This window comes from Lepus europaeus, chromosome 6, assembly GCF_033115175.1.
Source record: "Lepus europaeus isolate LE1 chromosome 6, mLepTim1.pri, whole genome shotgun sequence".
Lineage (NCBI taxonomy): Eukaryota > Metazoa > Chordata > Mammalia > Lagomorpha > Leporidae > Lepus > Lepus europaeus.
This window is the reverse complement of record NC_084832.1, coordinates 91,502,949-91,526,619: the sequence shown is the minus strand read 5'-3', so window position 1 is coordinate 91,526,619 and position 23,671 is coordinate 91,502,949. Positions and strand designations below refer to the sequence as shown.

At 44.3% G+C, this 23,671-nt stretch overlaps 1 protein-coding gene across 1 annotated transcript in view; it reads right to left on the bottom strand.

Annotated features, from left to right (window-relative positions):
- ATP8A2 (ATPase phospholipid transporting 8A2) overlaps positions 1–23,671 on the bottom strand; it is a 515,416-nt gene that overhangs the window by 300,914 nt on the left and 190,831 nt on the right. Inside the window, exons 12-23 of the mRNA XM_062195192.1 lie at positions 21,491–21,618; positions 20,705–20,782; positions 19,046–19,134; positions 18,744–18,788; positions 16,816–16,891; positions 12,416–12,521; positions 11,683–11,765; positions 8,093–8,142; positions 5,864–5,933; positions 3,892–3,976; positions 2,427–2,566; positions 394–532 (exon numbers count right to left, since the gene is read on the bottom strand). Coding sequence (XP_062051176.1) covers positions 394–532; positions 2,427–2,566; positions 3,892–3,976; positions 5,864–5,933; positions 8,093–8,142; positions 11,683–11,765; positions 12,416–12,521; positions 16,816–16,891; positions 18,744–18,788; positions 19,046–19,134; positions 20,705–20,782; positions 21,491–21,618 — 1,089 coding nt within the window. The remainder of the gene's footprint in view (positions 1–393; positions 533–2,426; positions 2,567–3,891; positions 3,977–5,863; positions 5,934–8,092; positions 8,143–11,682; positions 11,766–12,415; positions 12,522–16,815; positions 16,892–18,743; positions 18,789–19,045; positions 19,135–20,704; positions 20,783–21,490; positions 21,619–23,671) is intronic.

Genomic DNA, 23,671 nt, shown 5'->3' with positions numbered 1-23,671 from the left:
TAGAAAATGTCATTAATTAGTGAAATCATCAAAATGTCTATAATTACATAAAATAACAATGCATATTTAAGTCCAGTAGAAAAAATGTCTCTTAGACTTATGTATTGTGAAGAAAAGAGTGAGAAAACCACAACGGTCAACTCTTGAATTCCATGGAATGTGTAAGTGTGTTTGATTCTTTCCAGGCATATGGGATAATTTTAATGTTTATAACAGGTAGAGGATGCCCCTAAGACCATCTTCACAAGCAAACTTTTCTTGGCCTTGCAAACCAACAGTTCTAAAAATCATCATCTGTCAATGTATTTGAGAAACTCACAGACATATCCACAAGACACTTCAAAAACACTTTACAAAAACCAGCATCAGCAAATAATTTTTAAAATTAATTACCAATGTTAATTGCAGTTTCTTGTTTGTCTCCTGTCAACACCCATATTTTAATTTCTGCCTTCAGCAGAGTTGCTATGGTTTCTGGCACCCCGGCCTGAAGGCGGTCTTCTATGGCTGTGGCTCCGAGTAACAGTAAATTCTAGATTGAAAAGCATCTTCAGTTAATGATGGGTTCATTCTGAAGAACAGCATTAACAACAGAATGCTGACAAAAGAAAGGCAATGACAGTGACCTGAAACAGTCATCTTATTGTCTCCACAGGAACCCTGGGTCTGCAGATGATCAAGACATCTTAGCATGGGGCCTTTCTAAATGACCCCTGGGGTTAGAACCACTCCACCCACAGGGGCAGCCCAGCACCCATCATTGGTGTCATGGCACATGGGCTTATTAGTATGGAACACGCAGGCAGCAGAGCCTATGACACAATTTCCAGAGAACAGTAATCCCATGAGGTCACCCCTCTTGCTCAGCTAACGAGTCAAGCACTGTGCTACATTTAACACTGGAGAACTGGTTCAGGAGGAAGGGACTTGTGAGTCTAAGAATTTAACGACTGGAGAAGAAGACACCCAAGCAGCTTATTAACACTGAGGAGCTGCAGAGTGCTGCCCCTGGTCGTCCACTTCAAGACCCAGGATGGGTCAGCTCACGCTGAGCATGGGTGTGGATGTGTAGCTGCCCTGGCGCCTGCACTCTGCCTGCTGGTCTGGGAGATTCCGGAGCCTCTGCACATGTGCCTCTTACCATGTAGCCCCCAGATGATGAGAAAACTCAGCTACCTCCTGAGCATCCACCCAGACCACATGGGCATGTTACCGATTTAGTCACTTTTTCAAAATTATTCTGGAAGAAATTTTGTATATTTCCAGTGTTTGGCCTAACCTTGTCTCCATGCTTGGGTGATAAAGTGTAGTCCACACACCCTGTGTACACAGCAAACCATGTCTTATATGGATGTGCAAATAAACTATAATCCAATCTAAAAGATACTCTTGTAACCAAGCAACTGCATCTCAGCCTGTCATAGGTGCTGAACTTCCAGCCAATTAAAGGGCTAAGAGCTGCCAAAACAGGACCACATAAAGGAGACCCTGACAGCAGCCAATCAGCTTGTGTCTGTAGTCACTTCCTGTACGCTGGCTGTAAACAGAACCTGCACATGTGGTGAAGTGGGGCATTAAGAACCATCTTCCCACAGGACTGCTGCTCTGTTCAAGACCTTTTCCTAGCTCAAGTAAATTTTGTTAAAAGTAACCTGACTCAGGGTCTTTTTCTCCTTAAATACCAATAAAGCAAGGATTAATGAAGGCTTAAATTCAGTTCTGCTCCTATTTAAATTCCACTGAAATGACTGAAGATAAAACTCAAATGAAAACTGAGAATAAAAAAGCAAAGGGGAATTTAAAAAAACCAATAAAGGACTGGAAAAACTGAACAGGTGATAGTTTCAAAGTTATAGAAACTGAAAAATGGATGGCCAGTATTTGCTCACATGAAACAGAAAAAAAGCTGAAACCCAGCACCCAGATTTGGAGAAATCTAGTAACTAGAAAGCTTCTCAAAGCCATGGGTACACTCAAAGGGTAACAACAACATATAAAAATGAAAATCCACAACAGTAAGTAGCTATGATGGAGCTTAAATATCATTAGAATAAGTAAGTGTGAAAATTCTTAGTGTGCACGATGTCTAACCAGCCTACAGCATTCTGGGTGCACATGTAACACAACATGGTACAACAACCTCATGAAGCTTAATCTTAGGCAACCCAGAAAGCCATTGGTGCTGTTCTGACCTGATATTTCTTCTGATATTATTAATGTTAGCTGAGAGTGAGTAGATCTTCCAGATAATCCATGAAAACTAAGTGCTTAAAGCAAAGAAAGAAATGATCTTAAACTAATGGTTCATTAAGATACAAGGAAGCAGAACATGACTCTATAGTGAATGATCTCCTGATCAAAGACTGCATTCAGCAGGTGGTTAAGTCATCCGGTGAGCATGTAGAGGCCGCATCCTGTGTGATTACCTTCTCGATGATCTCGTAACACTCTTCCAGCCGCTGGGCTCTGTCCTTCAGTATGGTACTGGCTTCCTGATAGACTTTCAGCCATTCTTCATAATCATGCTCAGAGAGATCAGCGTAAGCCACACATAGGGTCCTCAAGCCTGCAAAACAGCCACTAGTGAATGGGGACAAGCAGAGTGCTGACACCACCCCCCTCCGGGGGGACATCCCGTGCTTCCCTTTTATATATGCATGCTCAAAAAAATTAAAAGAAACCATCTGCTTTTCGGGTCATCCGAACTTCAGCATTCACACATCTACACAGGGACATCAAAAAACAATTCTACCAAATTCTAATGAAAAAAATCTGTTCTGTGAATCTGAGCATAAACACGAATTCCTAAGAGGGAATTCAGCACAGCAGAGAGGCAGAGGTGCTGTGCAGCATCCATGGCACAGGTGCAGCAAGCAGGAGTCAACAAATAGAACAGGCAGGAAATATGTTTCTAGAAAGCAGTAAAAAGCCCAGTGTGCTAGCACCTGAAAGACCCAGGCTTTGAAGCAGCCATGCTCATGCATGTATGTGTGTGTGTGTGTGTGTGTAAGCACACTTGCATATGTGTTCATATGTAGCCCTAGGAATGCCCTATGGCAAGAAAGCAGCAGTCAGCATTTAAATGTGGGTTCAGCTATGATCACATTTTCTGGGGGCAATGTCTGACATCAGCGGTATGCAAAGCCTTGATTGCTCACAATGGGCTCACTGAATTATTTCCTAAGTCAAAGGTAAGCCAGTGTCATAAAGACAACAAGAGAGGGGCCGGTGCCATGGCTCACTAGGTTAATCCTCCACCTGCAGCGCCGGCATCCCATATGGGCACCAGGTTCTAGTCCCAGTTGCTCCTCTTCCAGTCTGGCTCTCTGCTGTGGCCCGGGAAGGCAGTGGAGGATGGCCCAGGTGCTTGGGCCCTTGCACTCGCATGAGAGACCAGGAGGAAGCACCTGGCTCCTGGCTTCGGATCAGCGCAGACTGGCTGTGGTGGCCATTTGTGGGGTGAACCAACAGAAGGAAGACTTTTCTGTCTCTCTCTCTCACTGTCTAACTCTATCTGTCAAATAAAAATTTTAAAAAAAGACAACAAGTGAGGGACAGGGATTTAACCACATGCTTTTTCTGAGAAAGCAAGTCCCCATACTATGAGTTACTCTGCCTTCCTCTACACTATCAGTTAGGAGTCAGCAGAGTCACATACAAGTCACTGAGTTCAGAGTTTGCCATGCACCTCATTTCTGCCACAGGCACAGAATGTGGGAACGGGAGGGGACTCGGGTAGGCACCTGAAGAATGTATTCCTACGAAACAAGCCGTGTACGGCACAAAAAGGCCACGCCTATTCAGACCAGGACTCCTTACCCAAGCACCAGCCAAACACACTTGGAAGTTCAATTTCAATAGTCACAAGAAACATTTCCAAACTTCACTTACCTTCTGTGGCAAAATATTCCAGATGGCATAATGTTTCCTCCATGTATTTTGAGTCTTTGGAGAGTCTCTCAAAAATTACATTATCCTATAAAATAGGAAAACACTGTGACTGGTAATTCCTTAAGCAAATCTTCCAGAGGGGTTGCTAATAATCAGGGCTTTGTCTGGTTAGTGTTTATCAAATGCGCATGAGAATACTTGAGTGGGCAAGTAGGAATAGAGTTCTTGGCTGGGTTCAGGCAGAAGCTTTGGAAAACAAATTGGGTACGAATGTGTCCAACAAAACCAAAGCCTGGTATGTACTGTAAAACCCAAACAAAAACATGGCAAGGAGCCAGAGGAGTAATCAGGGGCATGCGAGTCCCGATGATAACATCCAACCGAACTTGGAAAACTCACACTCAAAATTTACAAGAGGCCCGTGTGCAAGTGGGAAAGGTAAAATGCACATCCTAACTAACTCAAGTACAACCCCGCCTGCTGATAGTGCAGCGGCTCTGAAGCAGAGGGTGCAACCCATGCGATGCTGAAGCCAGTTCTGCCAAGAGGCGCACGGGTGAACGCAGCTCACTACCTCGTGGTGATGGCCATGTCTGACAAGCAGGACTGGGGGACTAGATGAAGTCCCCTCTTAGTTGATAGCCAATCAGCTAGAAGGGGACTTCAGAGAATCCATGGGAAAATGGAATTAAACACTAAATTTCAGCATAAGAAAACCTGGAAGTCCATGCATAGAATTTTCATAATGTGCATTTTTTCAAGAAGTTTTTGGAGACTTCTCATATACTATAAATCTGATTATATCAGGACATTAGATTTTTTTTTTAATGAAATCTAGTCTGGTTTAAGGGAGGTCATGTTTGAAGAGGATTAAATTCCATGAAAATAAAATATACTTGGCAGCATTTTCAGATTTACAGTGCTGTGCATTCAGCCTTTCTCTCCCCAGCACCTCACATTGACCCTTTTTCATTCACTGTGGTACTCAGCGCACAATGGCAAATAAACAAATAGAAAGTTAAAAAAGAAAACCATGTGAGTATATAACCCAGATGACCTCAATTTAAGCTGTTGTTTCTATAAACACACAATTCTTTCATGGGTCCTGAAATAATTCTATTAGAATTCCCATGCATTACTCATTATTAAAATCCCTAGTCAGAGCATACTCAAGTGAAACCACTCGTCTTCTGACAATTTGGTAAAGCTAAGATTTTCAACAAATCACTGATTCCAATGTAGGTTCATGTATTTGAAATGGTCTCATAAAACAAGCTTAAATAATTCTGTCCCTCAATACACGGGACCATAACTTAACAGGATTTAGCTTTACAAGTACAACCCATAACCAGTAACACCTTTCCTTCGAGATAATACTTTTAGATTTGGTTAGCAGGAGGGGAAGACAGAACAGAAAGGACACCAACCAGAAGGGGCAGTACTAACGTGGCCACCCATGAACATGGCCAAGGGACCTGCACCCTAGTTCTCTGTGACAAGTAAAGAAACACATTAGAGAACCAACAGATGAGGCTTCAAAAAGTTCAGGGAAAGTATGTAGTTAGAAAAAGCCCATGCATGGATAGATCCCAAAGGTTTTTGCACCAAAACAGTTACCTTTTTCCACAAATGTCTGAAGTTTCCTCACAGATCAGAGTACAGGAAGATTATCACAAGCTTACACAAATCATCTTCCCAAAGTCACAACACAGTAAGGGAAATGTAGAATCAGAAACCATACTCCAAGATTTCCGCAGCACACGGACCTGCTGTTTCTGAAACCAACCCTTGGTGACAAGCAAGCTTTCCACCAGCCAGCTTTGCCACGCAGCCTTGAACCTCCAGTATCTTGAGTGAACCTTACAGTGGACCCGCAAGAGCCTTCCACACTTGGACAAACGGTCAGAGGCTGCCACAGAACAAAGTAGCCCCAAGAACTCTCTGTAGCACTGGGCACTTTTCCGATACTCACAGCCCCTTTACAGTAGAGCCGAAGTTGTCCTGAAGGAGTTCGAACGATCACCGACATTCTTTTCCTGTCACTGCATGGGTTAAAAAAAAAAAAAAGCTGTCACTGTTTTTCCAGGGCTCACGTCCCATGACGGGAACAATAACCAAAACAAAAGGCGAAAGTCTTCAGAATGGCAAAGTTCCATTTTCCTTAGCTTTTCCCTCGAACACACAAAATCACAAATCCACTCTTCTAATTTCTATCTAACGCACATCAACCTATTTCTTTCCCTGCCATAAAAACGCACTAGCACTCCTATTTGCAGTAGGAGGGACAGAATTTGAGCACTGCCAAAGTATATCTAATTGACTCTGACAATATTCTCCAAATTCATCTCCATTTTACAGCTCAAAATATTAACCTGATTGCTAACAGCCCAGTAATTAGCCAAGTAGATTTAGAATCACCTAAACGCCTCCTCATTGTGTGTAGTCTTCCTCCCTGCTCTCCTCACTGCAACACCTCCCTACTCACAGCCCACCTGCAACTGATGAGTTTCAGTGACTCCCCAGTACCCATAAATTCCTCTTCCTCTTTGCTCTGCACCCCTCCCTGCAGCCTCCCCTTCCACAACCCTCCCAGGCACGCAGGGCTTCAAGCACACAGGAAACTCCCTGCCCTCCTCTTCCTTAATGCTGATCCACGCCTGTTGTTTCTGAAACCAACCCTTGGCGACAAGCAAGCTTTCCACCAACCAGCTTAGCCACGCAGTCTTGAATCCCCAGCATCTTGAGTGAACCTTACAGTGGGCCTGCAAGAGCCTTTCACACGTAGACAAACGGTCAGGCAAGAGATCATCCCAACTCTTACGGGGGACATTATCTATTTAGCATCCTGGCTCGCAGTATTCTCTCTGATCTGGTTTTCCACTCTCTCTCAGCTGTCCAGCAGCTGGCTCTTCTTAGAAAAGTTAACCTGTGTTTCAGTTTCTCAATGGTTTCTCAATGTGTAAAGAAGGATTACCGCCAATGGCTTCAAAGGAATATTTTTAGCATTATGTGGTATCAGGAGAAAGGTGAGTCAATTGAAAATAAATAGAACCAAAATTGTACCCACAAATTATCTGTCTACTCTTCTTCTCTTGTAACTTAAAAATAAATCCTTATGTCTTCACCCATTGTCACCTGTTTTTATGTAATTCTTTTCTCTCCCTTGTATGTCCATTAACTGCTGATCTTAGTTAATTCAACCCCAAAGCAGTTTCTAAGGGGGCATAAAAAAGGTCCAGAAATATGTCCAAAGCGTCCCTGTCCAAGACCCACAGGAACACTGTCTCCTACCCTGTAAGTGCTACTGTCCCCAACAATCCCCCATCTCTCCCACCTAAGACAACCCCAGGGGCATCCAACCCAACAAAATCAAGTTTAAAGTCCTCACACACCAGACTAGGGCTGGAAACTATTTCCTACAAAAGGATACAAATCTGACTTTCATCAAACAGCTTATAAGGCAGACAGAGCAAACAATTTGTGAATCATTTCACAAAAGTCATTGAAAATCCACTTTCAACAACAAGAAAGAATACTTTTGTATTCTTGCTCCAGTATTGATAGCTCAACATTATAAAGAGGGAAGGAAATAAAACATTAAAATGTTTCCTTGTAATACACTCTGAATGGTACTGATATGGGGGAACAAAGAATCCAGCAAACATTCCTGGTCTTACATTAAAGAAACTGCACAGGGTAAGAATGAGTCCAAATAAGTCCAAGACAATTGCCCTGCATAGCCCAGGCCTCTGGTGGGACAAACTGAGGGACTCTGACATCATCTGTCGGTTTCTGACAGCTCCAGGGGAGTGTCGGATGGTGCAAGAGGTGTGACCTCACGGGACGTGGAAAACACCAATGAAAACAGTGCCCTCATCACATACTCCAAACTACGCAGACGCATCTGTAGCTGCTGACGCAAGAACACCAGGCTCTGCAGAGCTTAAGAAAGAGGAGGACATGGACGTATAACATTTCTTTTAGGGAAAAAAAAAAAAAAAAAAACACAAAGAAAACCAACCTACTTCACCGTCTCTAATGAAAGCCACAAATTCCAAGAAGAGGGTCTGTGCAGATCTATTTCCCATGTTTAATACTGAAGGACTGACTGTATCTAATCATACAACACAATCATGCACTCTGATGAAGCTGTTAAATATACTGAAGTATTTTGTTTCAAGGGTAGAAAAGAGAAACATACCTAGAAAATTCCAGAACATTAAGGATTCCAAATGTCTGCTCTTGTCCCATCTAAAGGGAAAAAAAAAAAACATAGGTTTTCACCTGAGGTCCAAAGTATGAAAATCTCAAAGCAACTGTATCACGATCATCAACATGTACATATCACACACACAGAGACACACACACACACACGTGCTTTTCATATGCCTTTCAACATGGACTATTCTGTCCAATTTGGTGGGGTCAGAGCTCCCTCTTCTGGTAGAAGTGTCTCATTTTCCTTCAGGTACCTGGTGTCCTAACGGTACAGATGCAAGTTATACAGGTCCATCAGAAACCCTGGAGCCAACTGTGCTCCTGAGTTCAGGATATTACATTTTAGAACAGTACATGCACAGATTACACATCATAATGTCCCCAGCATGGTCCAGTCTAACACACTGTGTTGCAACGTTTCCATTTTGTGCAGCAAAATATGGGAATCACACAGTGAACGTCATCTGCTGGCAAATGACTATTCCCCCAAACACAAGAAAAGACTTTGGGGACTCCATGGCCTTTGGATTTGCAGATATGGGATGATTATGAATCTATATCTGGTTTTAGGACAGTCAATCAAATGTCCTTTTTATCTGGGTTCTTTCAAATTATAAGGTCAATGTTCACTATGTTTTTTTAATATCAAAAATTCCAGATTGTGTGCTTGCCTTTTTTAACGTTTTAATCTAATCTGTAGGGGCCAGCACTGTGACGCAGCGGGTTAACACCCTAGCCTGAAGCGCTGGCATCCAATATGGGCTCCAGTTCGAGACCCAGCTGCTCCACTTCTGATCCAGCTCTCTGCTATGGCCTGGGAAAGCAGTACAGAATGGCCTAAGTCTTTGGGCCCCTGCACCCACGTGGGAAACCTGGAGGAAGCTCCTGGCTCCTGATCAGCGCAGCTCCAGCCATTGCGGCCAACTGGGGACTGCACCAGCAGATGGAAGACCCCCCCTTCCCCTCCGCCTCTCTTCTCTCTGTGTAACTCTGACTTTCAAATAAAAAAATAAATCTTTTTAAAAAATCTAATCTGTACTCTATTTCCCCAATATATCACAGTGTAGAAAACTGGCGCAGCAGGTTAAAGCCCTGGCCTGAAGCGACAGCATCCCATATGGGCACCAGTTCTAGTCCCAGCTGCTCCTCTTCCAATCCAGCTCTCTGCTATGGCCTGGGAAAGCAGTAGAATATGGCACAAGTCCTTGGGCCCCTGAACCCGTGTGGGAGACCCGGAAGAAGCTCCTGGCTTCTGGCTTCAGTTGCAACCATCTGAGGAGTGAACCATTGGATGGAAGACCTCTCTCTCTGTCTCTACCTGTCACTGTAACTCTTTCAAATAAATAAAATAAATCTTTAAAAAAAGAAAAGAAAAAGAAAACACAGCTTTCAGAGCCCAACAGATAGGAGTTTGGGTCCAGTTTCCGAATGGTCTTCTGAATGGCAAGACCTTAGGTTTCAGACAAGTAATTAAACCTAATCAAATTACCGAGTCCCTGAGTGAATAATTATCATCTTCCCACCCACAACTTGCCACTGCCCTCTTTGCTTCCTAAAACTCAACTAATGATCCACCTGCCTGGGCCTGCCTCAGTCTGAACTCAACAGCTCCCCTCCTCCTGTGTCCCAGCAACCTGTTCAGGAAGGCCCCCACTGGTGAGGCCCCTAGCACCACTGCCCTACCTGCCAGGTGCCACCTCCCCTCAGCACTGCTGCTACACCAGCCACTTCCACTGGTGACTGGTGCACTCAGCTGTCAGAGGAGCAGCAAGGACACTCCACGTAAACACCTGGTGGCCAATTTGAGAATCTGTGGTTCGATGACAGATATCCCAGTATTACTGGTTGAAGAGGAATGATAAAATGATGATTACTGACAAGTGCTAACTACAGTGTGATCTTCCCTTACTCCCTGAAACATGACTGCTGGCCTCTGACACTGTGAGGACAACACCAAAAGGCTTGCTAACTCCAAGCATTGACCTGGCATCATGAGCAGTGCAGAAGTGGCTGTTCTCTCCTGCCACCGGCCAGTGCCAGCCACTCCACACCCCGCTCCCTGAACCCGAGCCTTGGGTGTCACTGCAGAGGAGTGGAACACAGCAGCACCGAGCACTGGAAATCCCACCGCTAAGGTTAAATTTTCCTCCAACTGAAGGAAAAGACGACCTCGTTTTTCTGAAGCTCCTGTGGAGGAAATTTCTAGACTCGATCAGCACTTTGTTCAGCTTGTCATGACTGCACGTTTCCCTAAGCTAAATTTCCTCTGTTGACCGAAGCAAAAAAAAAAAAAAAAAAAAATCAAAACAAAACAAAAAACCAAGATCTTATCTCTGTACCCTATAAGAAAAGAAACTGAAAATGTCAAGAAATGGGCACTTTGTATAAGGTATGGTATTTTACAGGTTTTGCACATAAGGAAAAGTAAAAGCTGACAGGAATACTATCAAGTTATTACAGTATTTGTAAGTGAACTTCAAATGTATTAAAGCGTGCTAGGGATTCAAGGAGCCATAAAGCTTTCCCCAAGTTAAGGGCTGGGGAAAGGCAGGGGTCATGGGAGGCAGTGACCACCTTCAGGCCCATATCAATTCAGACAGTAAAATGCAGTCTTCTACATGGTAGTGACTGACTGCACAACAGCAGTGCCTTGCCAGTCCTAACAACCATTTCCCCCTGTTCCTCAACTCAGGAATCCCTGTGTATAGGCTGAGCATCCCTAATCTATAATGTCCCCAAATCCAAAACTTTTTGAGCACCAAGCTGATGCCACAAGTGGAATTATATGCCTGACTTCATATGACAAGTTGCAGTCACAACACAGGTGCAATAAAAATAGTGTATAAAATGACCTTCAGTCTATGTATATAGAAGGTACATGTGAAACAAACGAATCGCATGTTTGGATTTTGGTCCCATCCCCAAGATATCTCACTATGTAGATGCAAATATTCCAACATCCACAAAAATCCAAGACCTGAGACACTTCTAGTCCCAGGCACTGCAAGTGAGAGATGTTCAACCCATGTAAGTATTTCGCTATCACTAAATTTACTCTTCTGGCCAGTGGGAAAGAAACTCAAAAAAGCATCAGAAAACATGTAACCCCTTGACTTCAGGGTGAGGAGGGTGACCCTAAGACAGAAAGAAGAGAGTTGAGCTGTAACTCCTCTCTCTCCCAGCTAGCAAGACTGAAGTCCAGCAGGCCGTGAGGGCTCCCTGTGCAAGAAGAAGGGGCAGCTGCTGAGGCCACAGAGCAATGCAGGCCTGCCCCTCAGAGATGAGAGGGCTATGAGGTTACTTTCCCAACTTCCATAGAGCAAAGAGGAGGCTATGAAGCTCTTTGCTACCAAGGATTTGCCATCAGCATACGGAAGGCCTGTGGGAAAGCCACTGGCAGAGGGAACCACCACTACCATGCGAAAGAGCAGGTGTGAGCTAAGAGGATCCTTCTTACATGGGCCTTCCAATAGGTCTGTTTTTCCACAGGAAGAAAAACAGAAGCTCAGCGACCACGCTGGCAGCCATAGTGGTTCACACACGTGACCGGGGTGCAGGGGGCGCATCCCTTACCGCCTCGATGATGACGGAGTAGGGTGTCCTGGCCGTGAAGACGAAGCCCAGCTTCCTGGCTCCCTTCACCAGCGCAGCTTCATCTGTCAACAAGGAGGCGGGAAAACGCTGACTCACCCACTGCACTGCGAGAGGCCTGGCGTCACGACACAGGAGTGGGGTACACACGTGGGGTACACAGCACTCGCTCTTCCTATATCCAAGGGCCTGAGACGAGTGTGTCTCCTGGGCGGGAGGACCCAGGGCTCAAGGTGACTCACCGGGACAGCAACAATTCACACTCCCACTGCTCTCACTTAGGATCAACTTCTCTCTAATTAACCTATCTAATGTCCCCAGGAGCAAGGCCAGGTCTTAGTCACAGGACAGGGGGCTTCACAGCACCAAGGAGTGAGTGGATAGAGTCCCTGCTCCCAGACACAGTCGCCCGGCAGTTGGAAAATCCAGGAGGCATGAGAGTGAGCAGACACCAATGCTGTTCTCTCCTGGGAGCTCTGCATAGCACCGTAGCTTCTGCAGGCATTGCAATGCTACCTGAGAAGTCAGAGGGGCTCAACACCTGCTGCCTATGGCTTTAGCATCTGTCACTGCAACCTGCAAATGGTGTGAAGCCAGAGGAAGAGACAGGGGCTCCCACAAGGCAGCCCACCCCACCCCTTCTCCCACCCATATCTGCAGACACCGGAGTCTCCAGGGAAGGGGCCAGCAGCGTGCACCTGGCGAGAGCCCTCACCTGGGGAAGAGGCCTGGTAGATGATGTTATCGCCATCCTTCTCGGGGACCACAGTGTGGCACACCGCCAGCAGGGTGAGGAACTCTTGAATGCAAGGGGCTGTGGGCTGCAAACAGGAGACCGAGTTAGCCTGTCAGTTACAATCCTGTGACATGCACCAGCACTAAAGTGCCTGCAATCAGTTACTTCCAATCCACTGATGGGCTCCTCTTGCCTTTCCAACAGTTGGACTCCACCTGCACCCCCACCTATCCCACCTCTTTGGTCTTTCTTCAGTTCCTCAAACAAGGCACATCCTTTCCAGTGTCCCCTCCACCAACCCTGACCTGCTCACAGCAGGTCCTCTCCCTCCTCACTCATCCCCTGGTCTTCAGGGCCACAGCTGCTTCACCCGAGAAGCCCATCATCCAGCTTCTCTTGGAATGTGGCTCCTGCACACTGGTCCATGCAGTCAGGGAACACCCAGGAGAGGCCTTGCTTCCTGAACTCTCAAGGGCTTCCTCCCCACTCTAGATCCAGGTGGGTGAGCTCACGGGTCCTGGCTCATGGGTGCACCCCCATCCCAGCAAAGAGAAGGTGCTGCCCCCATCATGGAATCATACAGTCCCATGCGGGCCTAGTCTTTCTGACTACAGTATGGTGTTTATTCCATACTGTGTCTGATCTTTAACTTTATAATCTCTGCATATGTGTGAAGCAGTGGGTATCCCTCACCCCTTACTATTAAAAACCAGCAAAAACCCAAATTGCAAGCCGGCGCCGTGGTTTAACAGGCTAATCCTCCGCCTTGCAGCGCCGGCACACCAGGTTCTAGTCCTGGTTGGGGCGCCGGATTCTGTCCCGGTTGCCCCTCTTCCAGGACAGCTCTCTGCTGTGGCCCAGTAAGGCAGTGGAGGATGGCCCAAGTGCTTGGGCCCTGCACCCGCATGGGAGACCAGGAGAAGCACCTGGCTCCTGGCTTCGGATCAGCACGATGCGCCGGCCGCAGCAGCCATTGGAGGGTGAACCAACGGCAAAAAGGAAGACCTTTCTCTGTCTCTCTCTCACTATCCACTCTGCCTGAAATAAAAATAAAAAATAAAAAAAAACCAAATTGCCCTAAATATGTTTTAATCAATTTCTCCCATCTCCCCTGAAAAAAAAATTCCATAATTTTAATTGAGATCAGACCACATTTACAGTTAGTGGGGAAATGACCCCTCAATACTATTTTCCCATCTAAGAGTATAACATCTCACCATTCACTAAAGGCTTCTAAACACAGGACCTGGCATCCGCCTTACTAAGTTTTGTATTTGCTTAAAAATACTTGAGTGATTTATGCATGCGAAACATTGTGTTCAACAAAATTTGTGGGAGTCCATGGCTCTGGACCAGGATCCTGCATACAACACTGACAGACCAAACCAAAGCAGGGCTGAGTCACGGTAACTGAGCTCTGATTGGGTACAGGATGTGCTATGGCCAGCTAATGACTCAAGCTGTAACCAATCAACTAGTTCAGCTGTAGTTGATTGGCTGGTCGATTAACGAACATGTAGCCAGTTAGTCTTTTATGTATGTGTCCTGCCTACACTTCTCTGGAAAGGCTGGCCAGCTCTGTTGTTAGTTGGAGTTCTTAGACCCTGCTCTGGTTTGGGGGCTGCCTGATTCTCAAATTGTTTTCTTGCTTTGCTTGGTTTGCTTGCTTTTTCTCGGACAGCCTACTAAGTTTAATTGCTCAGAGAAATTTTCCTTTTTTAAAAAATGTATTTTTAAATTTATTTTTATTTTTAGAAAGGAAGATTGAAGGGGGGGAGAGAGAGAATCCGCCAAGAATCTAACCATTTCACCAAATGCCTGCCCCTAAGGAATTTTTTCTTTAATAACCATATGAGGCATTTTATTTTTGCTTTTAATATAATGAATGCAATTTGACTTCCATTGTATTTTAATGGTTTATTGTTGGAATGAAAGTAAAAATATTGCTCTTAATAGCTCTCAGAGTTTCAACTGACTCTTGTGGGTTTTCAAGGCCAAAAACTACATCCTTCCTTACGGTGGATACACTTGCTCAGCTGCAACTGTCTGCATGGGCTGCCACTTCAAGCATGATATGTGGGTAGGTTTCGTGAAGCAACAGGTTAAGCCATTCCTTGCTCTGCTTCCATCCAGCTTCCCAACACCTGGGAAGACAGCAGATGATGGCCCAATTACTTGGGTTCCTATTACCCACATGGGAGACCTGAATAGAAATCTTAGCTTTTGAGTTTCTAACTTGAATGGCAGACCAGACAAAAGTAATGAAAATTTGAAAAAAAATAGGACTAAAACAAAATTACTCTGCCTTTGGCCTTCTACCTAACTTAGTATTCTATAATAAATCAGGGGAAAGAGATAAAATTAATCTGAAGCCTAAGGATTAGATGTTTGTATGTATGTGTATATATATTTGTAGCTACAGAATGTGTGTATATATTTCTTTTTCTAAGATTTTAATTGTGATAAAATACATATGTAATATTTTTCATCTTATACATTTGTAAGTACTCTATTCAGTGGCATAAAATACACTCACAATGCTGTACACCCATCACCACTAACTAAACCCAAAACTTTTCATCATCCCCAAATTTTGTTAAACATGAACTCTCTCTGCCGTACCCCTTAGTTACTTCTATTTTGTTTTCTGTCTCTATGTTATCTGAATAACACACAGAGACATATACATAGACACAGACATATGAATTTTTCTGGAAGACTCAAGCTCAAAATTCCAAGGCATAATGATTCGAAAGAAAGTTACCTCTTACTCCTTGGCAAATCTTTGGGAATTTATCCCACAAAGTCACTGCTTAGCAATGTAATCAAGGGATTGCATGAAATGTCCTTTGAAATTTTCCATAGGTTGATTCTTTGACTAAGAGCCAAATTCCATCCTGGCTATCAGCCCACAAAAAGCTAAAGCAGTTCTAAAGGACCCTGAGAGCCAGCAATGATGACCCAGGAAAAAAGAAAATTCTGTAGCAGATGGATGCACTCCTTTGGGAGGAAAGCAAATGTCTTCTTGGGTCAAATGCTTTAATTTTAGTCAATGGTCCCAAGATAATTTAGACATGAATACAGCCACAGCCTAAAACCCTCAAACAAAACCTTCCCTCTACCCCACCATATTTTAACAAAATGAACAAGTGATCTAATAGGGCCTGTACTTCAACAGCTTACATACATACACTGAGTACATTTCATCCAATCCCACATCTTCACAAACCAAATGGTTAGAACCCCTGCCCCACCATCTATAGTGGACTTGATTGTGAATTATTAAAAGGCTTAGTTAACGAAGTAGCCTGGATCAAGATGACCTCAGTGGGGCTGGAACTGTGGAGAAGTGAGTAAAGCCACCACCTGCAGTGCTGGCATCCCATATGGGCACCAGGTTCGAGTCCTGGCTGCTCCAGTTCTGATCTAGCTCTCTGCTATGGCCTGGAAAAGCAACAGAAGATGGCTCAAGTCCTTGGGCCCCTGAACCCACATGGGAGCCATGGAAGAAGCTCCTGGCTCCTGGCTCCTGGCTCCTTGGCCCAGCTCCAGCCATTGTGGCTATTTTGGGGAGTGAACCAGTAGATGGAAGACTTTCTCCCTCCCTTCTCTCTCTCTCTCTCTCTGTAACTCTGCCTTTCAAATAAATAAATAAACCTTAAAAAAATGACCTCAGAAGGCTTCAAGGATATAAGAAAGTTTAAAAATGTCACACACAGGCCAGTAGGCTTTTACTAAAAAATAGAAAATAAGCTTTCATAGCCCTGTTACACTTTGGGTGCATGCAGATGGTTGAAGTTCCCCTGTGTCTTGATGCTGAGAATATCCCCAAGTCAGGGACCCATGGGCCACATGCGCCCCTCTGCCCACTGGCCTTTCCATTAACATAAAAGAAAATTTGGCTCAAGAGGGTGGAAGGGGAGGAGCGCAAGAAGGAAGAGGATGGATCCCTACTTCTGTAACCAGGGGGGTTCTTCCTAAAATGCCTGCCCTTCCCCGTGGCCACAGAGGCGACACCAAGAAGAAGTGGTGTTTAAGGGAGAGCACCTCAACCCTGCTCAGGCCCCCAGGGAAACGCGCGCAGAGAACAGGCTTGGGAAGAGCACGTGAGGGATGCATCCCAGCACGCACCACGCAAGGCATTTTGCAAAGAGCATCTGTGAGAGTCTTCACTGAACAAGGTTTGGAAAGATTTAATGAACTGGACAAATGCTAATTATCCTGATCTGATCCTAAACCCAATGCGTGCATGTATCAAAGCAGAACACTGTATCCCTTACATTTGTAGAAGTAGTCTGTATTAATTAAAAATAAACATAAAGCAGGAAAAAAGTGCACCAGCAGCTATCCAATGTCTTAGAAGAAAATTCTGGACTCACGTGGTGATCTTCAATGTTCTTCAACAGCCGGGGATCATTAAAGTCACAGGAATCACTAGGGGGAGGTGGTATACGACTGAAAAATAGAATATAAAATATTTACACGATTAAAAGTTCCTATCTTATAAACCTAGTAAAAATCTGCTTCAAGAAGAATCATACCTAAAAGGCCTACTATACCATATTATATTTATTTTTTAGTTATTATGTATCTGAGAGACAGAGAAAGAATGAGCTCCTGTCTGCTGGCTCACTCTGCAAATGCCCACAACGACTAGGGGAGATCACAGCTTTGAACCAAGAACTGTATCCGGGTCGTCTACATGAGCAGCAGGAGCCCAGCTACCTGAACCATCCCTGCTGCCTCCCAGGGTCTGTATTAGCAGGAAGCTGAAGTCAGAAGCCAGAACCAGGAATTGAACCCAGGTACTCAAGGTGGAAATGCAAGTGTCCTAACCAGTGGCTTAACTGCTAGGGGCAAAACACCTATGCCTATATTTAAAATTAAAGATTTAGGATAATCTATATCATTTCATGTCTTAAAATGACAAATCCTTAACCCTATTATAAATAAATGTTTTGTAAGTGATAACAAGTAACAACGTAATTACAAGGAGAAGAAACAAAGGCCAAAGATTAATAGCATGACTTTGTCATTTTGTTTGGTCCTTGTGTAACTTCTACCAAGGAAAACTTCCAGTACTGTCTGCTCAAAGTTGGTAAAGTAAGAAGGATCACCGCATTTTATCTGCACACTCATTTGTAGCTGGACATCATACAGGAGAGAGAGAAAGCAGCAAAAAATTACCAGAAAGGGAAGTGGGTGTTTGGTCCAGCAGTTAGGACACCTGCATCCCACTTCAGAGTGCCTGGGTTTGCTGTGCCTCTGGCTCCTGACTCCAGCTCCCTGCCAGTGCACGCCCTGGAGGACAGCAGTGAGGGCTCAGGTAGCTGGCCCTGCCACTGAGTTCCTAGGTCTTGCCTTTGACTCCATCCCAGCCGTGCTGTTGTGGGCACTTGGGGAATGAATCAGCAGATGGGAGTGTTCTCACACTCTATCTATCTATCTATCTATCTCTATCTCTATCTCTGTATCTATATCTATATCTCCCTAATAAGTAAATGGTTTAAAGATATAATTACAAGAAAGGCAACTTTACATGCTGGCTGCGTGCTACCACACTAAATTAAAATGTGAAGGACTGGAGCCGGCACTGTGGCACAGTAGGTTAATCCTCTGGCATCCCTTATGGGTGCTGATTCTAGTCCTGGCTGCTCCTCTTCCAATCCAGCTCTCTGCTATGGCCCAGGAAAGCAGTGGAAGATGGCCCAAGTCCTTGGGCTGCTGTACATGCGAGGGAGACCCAGAAGAAACTCCTGGCTCCTGGCTTCGGATCAGCTCAGCTCCGGCCACTGTGGCCATCTAGGGAGCAAACCAGCAGATGGAAGACCTCTCTCTCTGTCTTTACCTCTCTCTCTAACTCTATCTTTCAAATAAATAAAATAAAGGTTAAAAAAATTCACAAGTAACAATGTAATTACAAGGAGAAGGAAGGGGTCACACTCACCAAGCAGATGCTAAACCCCCCTCTGCCACAGCAGGAAATTTAACAATGTCTACAATTTTTAAAATCAGCCTTGACATATTATGTGAAACACAGGGATAAAAATGCAAGTCACAACGTCTATGGTGGCTGCTTCAGGGAAGTGGAAGCATGGAACCCAGCGCAGGTGATTTTTTGCTAAAAGCGTTGAAGCACGGACTTTCAAAACCACGTTTGTGTTCAAATCTTATCCTGATTCTCTTTCAAAATTAGACGTATGCAACTTTAATTTATATATAAAAACATTTAGGTGAGAAATGCCAACAGGAAATTATTCTGAAGTCCTTTCCACTAATGCATCAAGAAGCACCAGAAGTGTCTTACCAGAAGTCATCAGAGGACGGCTCTCTCGCCAGCTCCGGGAAATGACTGCGGAGAGAACAGAGAGGTCACAGACCGCAATCAAACACCAGCAAGAAACATAATGACAGGGAGCCTGGGATCTCCAGGTCAATACTGGCAGAAACAAACAAGTTATAACTGTTTGTAAGGTTTCCTTTAGGATCTATTAAATTTTAAACATATTCAGCAGTGACTACCTATGGAAGATATCGGACTAGCTAAAAATAAACTATCTGATTAGAAGAAGACAGGTGAGACTTTCAGCAAAAAATACATACACTTACCCATAGGTTACTCCAGCAATGCTGCACTTCTTGAAGTTCATGATATTGCATGTAAGAGTTCCAGTCTTGTCGGAAAATAGGTATTTTACCTAAATCAGGGAAGAAAATGAGTATACATCAGAATGTAGTAAGATGCAAAGACCAATTAAATGAAGTCTTTCCTTCTGTCTTTTTCAAAATCTGTATTAAATTTAAACAAATAGATTGCTTTAAAGCAAGCACATCAATCACAAAAAAGTATACCTTAAGGCTGAGACAACTTACCAGTCTATTTCCATAACTAATTCTTAGTCCAACTGCACAAAAATGTGCAAAGGAAGCTTCAGTCATGGCCCTCATATCAAGTCTGTCAGTTCTGAGTAATAAGTTCTGTCATGAGACATCTCAGTGCTGCACAACATTACTCATGATACTGCATGGTCTCATACAATGTGCATTCTTTTCAAGTATTGACCTCCAATGCAGGCATTTTGCCTAGAGGTTAAGACACCCATCAGAGTGCCTGGGTTCAATTCCAAGCTATGGCTCCTGACCCCAGCTTCCTGCTAACGCAGATTATGGGAAGCAGAGGGGATGGCTCAAGTGACTGGGTTCCTGCCTCTGTGGGAGACCTGGATGAAGCCCCTGGCTCAAGACATCAGCCTGGCCAAGCCCTGACCATTATGACCATTTGGAAAGTGAACAGCAGATGGAAGGTCAGTCTGTTGTCTGTCTGTCTGTCTGTCTCTCTCTCTCTTTCTAACTCTTTCAAAAAAAAAATAAATCTTAAAAAAGAAAGAAATCCATTCAATCAATCGGGGCCAGTGTTGTGCCATAGTAGGTAAAGCCACCACCTTTGACATGAGCCACACCTGAGATACATCTCATAACAGTACTGGTCTGTGTCTTGGCTGCTCCGCTTGCAATCGAGCCCTCTGCTAATGGCCTGGAAAGCAGTGGAAGATGTTTCAAGCACTTGGGCCCCTGCCACCCACACAGGGTACCCAAATGAGCTTGACCCAGCACTGGGCATTAGGACCATTGATGAGTGAACCAGCTGATGGAAAATCTTTCTCTCTCTCTCTCTCTCTGTCTCCTCCCTCTCTGTAACTCTTTCAAATAAATGAATAAATCTTTAACAACGAAGAAGCCACAACCTTTAATTATAAAGCATTCAGAATATGCTGTTCCTTGTAGTAATTTCAATGTAAGATGAAGACATAATGCAAAGTCCAACTCAGTGAAGTGGAGTTGTGAGGGTGAAAGTGAAAAAACACTGCATCCCTGGAATATTCCAGAAAGAAAATCTGGAACATGTGAGGGACACTGGTCCTTCAGACTAGGCCCCACATGTTTTGTGGGGTTACTCCACATCTGCATACCATAACCATTGTCTTCCTTGTCATTTGCCCCGGATAAACATCTTTTAAAGGGTTGAAAATGATGATGAACCACAGTTTTTTTACTGAATTCTTTTATAACTACCTTCTAGGTGATAAGACATAGCTATTTCCAAGAGGAAGTCAAAACCAAATCACATCTGTGCTTAATAACACATTCAGACCCCATAACCACGTTCATGGAGAACTATTTTTGCCAAATCCCCCATAGTTCTTCTGCTGGCACTCATCTCCCTTCTTGCCAGTGTCAAATTACCAAAGTTCCTGAAGAGGATCTCACCTGGCCAAGCTCTTCATTAAGGTTTGAGGTCCTGGCCATTGCAGGAGTGTCATTTCCTAGATAATACATATCTGTGTCCTGGGATGGACAGAGAGACAGTGAGAAGTTTAGAAAACACATGTACCAGCCATCCATTCTCATTAATACCGAAGAGGTAGCTTAAGACTTGAATTTTAATGTAAAGCTAATCTTTAAATTTGGGGTAACAATAAAGCAACTATTGGGATCAAGATGTGAAGTAACTCATGACTCAGCCTGGTTAGTAACCTGTTCAGAGGATTGCTGTGAAGATCGGATAAAAATACATATAAAAGCATGCTCTCTGCAAATACTGGTTGCTGAAGGCCATGCTAAAGGCCATAGCAGTTCCTTAGAACTGCAACCCCTCCTGCACAACTGAATCCAAGTTACTGTCACGGTGAACTTTGATATTTCATGAATGCTACAATGAACAGCCAAGAGGCATTTTGTTCAGCATTGACAAAACTTAAAACGCATCAGCAGCAATTACAACCAGAAGACAAGTACCTGCTAAGCATTCTACCTCCATCATCTCAATCTTCACACCAACCCTTGAATAGGTACATTATCCTCCCCATTTCTCAAAGACACACTCATCGACATCCTTTCTCAGCTCTCTGGCCAGCTTAACCCAGGACCCAAACACGAATGACCTCCACCAGTGCTCTCCTGGAAGCCCAATTCAGTGACAAAACCCTGATGAGAAAACAGGGGTCCACATTTCCCAGGCACTCAGCTTTTAATCCCAACTTTAAAACTACTCACCCAATTTATAAAGAGGGCTTGTGTGTATTTCACAACCTCAAGGGTCACCAACAGACTGATGGGAATGAGGTTGTTGTACAAAATGATGAACGTCAACAGATTGTATCCAAAGTTGTCCGAGCTCACGTCTGTGGAAGAAAACCAGGAGGCCTACAGCTTTAGTTACAGTCCCCACTCAGCTCTTCTACTTGCTTATTTTGGAACTTTTCTAAAAGATCTTCACAACAATATTCAATTAAATGAGCTAAAAGACATCCGAGGTAAAAGAGTTGTTGTAGAGCACCTGCTACATCTGAGTAGCTGTGAATACAAAGGTCCCTGCTAACAAACAGCTGGCTGCTCCTCAGACATTAGGCAAGGAGACAGGGCAGAGGCAGCCACGTATCCAGATGTGATCACACAGCAGCACACAGCCACTGAAGTGGAGCTCATAGGGCATTGCATGAAGCAAGTGAGGAGGGTTGGGTTTGTTTGTTTGTTTGTTTTTTAACAGAAAAGCAAGGTCACTAGAGATAATCCAGAAAAACAGATGCTTGAGTCAGATTTGATGAACAGAGAAAACACAGGCAACACACAAGAACACAGAGAAGAGGACAGGCCTTTAAAGGGGGAGGAGGAAGAAGGGCAGGAGTATGCGTGGGAGGGAGGTGGGGGGAAGAAGCATCATGTTCCCAAAGCTTTATATATTAAATGCATGAAGTTTTATTCCTTAAACAAAATCAATCATAAAAATAATAAGTAAATTTTTAAATGGTTGTAAAGAACACCTACAACTCAGGTACAAGTGTCTTGGGCACTCCAAAGGGCTGGCAAGATGTAATGAAGTCTGAGCAAGAGAAGCAGGCGACGAGGGAGAGGCACACGAGAAGGCCTGAGCTGACTTACTACAGACAAGAACAAAAAGGAACGTCTTGATGGAACAAGAGCCCAAGCACTGAAGTCCAAAGTAGGGGCAGGGTCAGCCTGGACAGGAAGAGAAACCAGGAGAGGCAAAGAGGGAGAGGGTGCATCAGAGAGGAAGGCCTTGCCTTGACGGCCAGGATATACTGACAGCAGGAAAAAGAAAGGAGATCTTCTCACCTTGGCAAGAGGCAGGGGGAGGCTATAGCAGGCTAAGGGATTGACTAGTATCAAGGATAGCCTGAAGACCACAAAAGAACAGGACTGGAGATTAGGGATTTGTATTGGCTCAAACATGGGGTCACATGATGGCAGTCTGGTTCAGATTTGGAGTTCTGGAGAATGGTAGTGATGGAAAGACAGGGTGCTGAGAAGTAAGAAGGCAAGCAGGTGCAAGCTGGCCAGAAGTTTCACTTTCCTCCATTCCTCCATGTTTTTACTCATTACACTACAGCTTCCAAGTTTCCTGCTGATGTCTTTTCTTCCTAATGTAAGCTTTTGTTATCTTGCTCTTCTGAAGAATCAAGGAGTTTCTAAATAGGATCTTTATCCCAACAACTACAAATGTTCCTGAGGTACATCTGTTTAGAAGCAGATCTGTCTGTGAATTAAAATCTTATATTAAGAGGTTAAAACTTTGTAATTTTGAACACAGGCCACAGTAGCTTCATATCATTCAATATAATGTCAAAAAGTAGGACACATTCAGGGAAAAGCCAAAACCAAGGCTAAAGGAACACTGGAAACTTCTGATCCAAACCAGGAGATGAGAGAGGCCCATAAAGAAAGAAAAGAGAATCTTAGCCCCATGTAAAAAGGATCAGCCAAGCAATAATAATGAGGAAGGGAGCAAGGGCTGAATGTGAGAGGAACTGAGAGAGCTCCAAAAGCGAAATGCAAAGGTGAACTCAGAGGGCCACACAGAGCTACCCCAACTACACCATCAGGACAGAAAGCAGTACGCATGACACACAGAGGCCATGCCTCCTCGGTAAGCTGTACAGCTAGCGCTGGAGTCTGGCATTACCTGAGTACTTCAGAAGGCATCTGCTTCCACAAAGCCTCCCATACACTGAGCTGGTGTCAGCGCTGTATAGTTACCTAACCGGTGACATTCTGCAATTGATTATGCATGCACACAAAGTATCTGTGTCCATCTGAAACTGGACATGCAACATGATCCCAAATCCAAAGTGTAAGAACCAAAACCCAGGGCTTTTGATCCAACCACCACCTGAAGTTCCAGTCACATTCCCCACATTGTTACTCAGATGTGTCTGC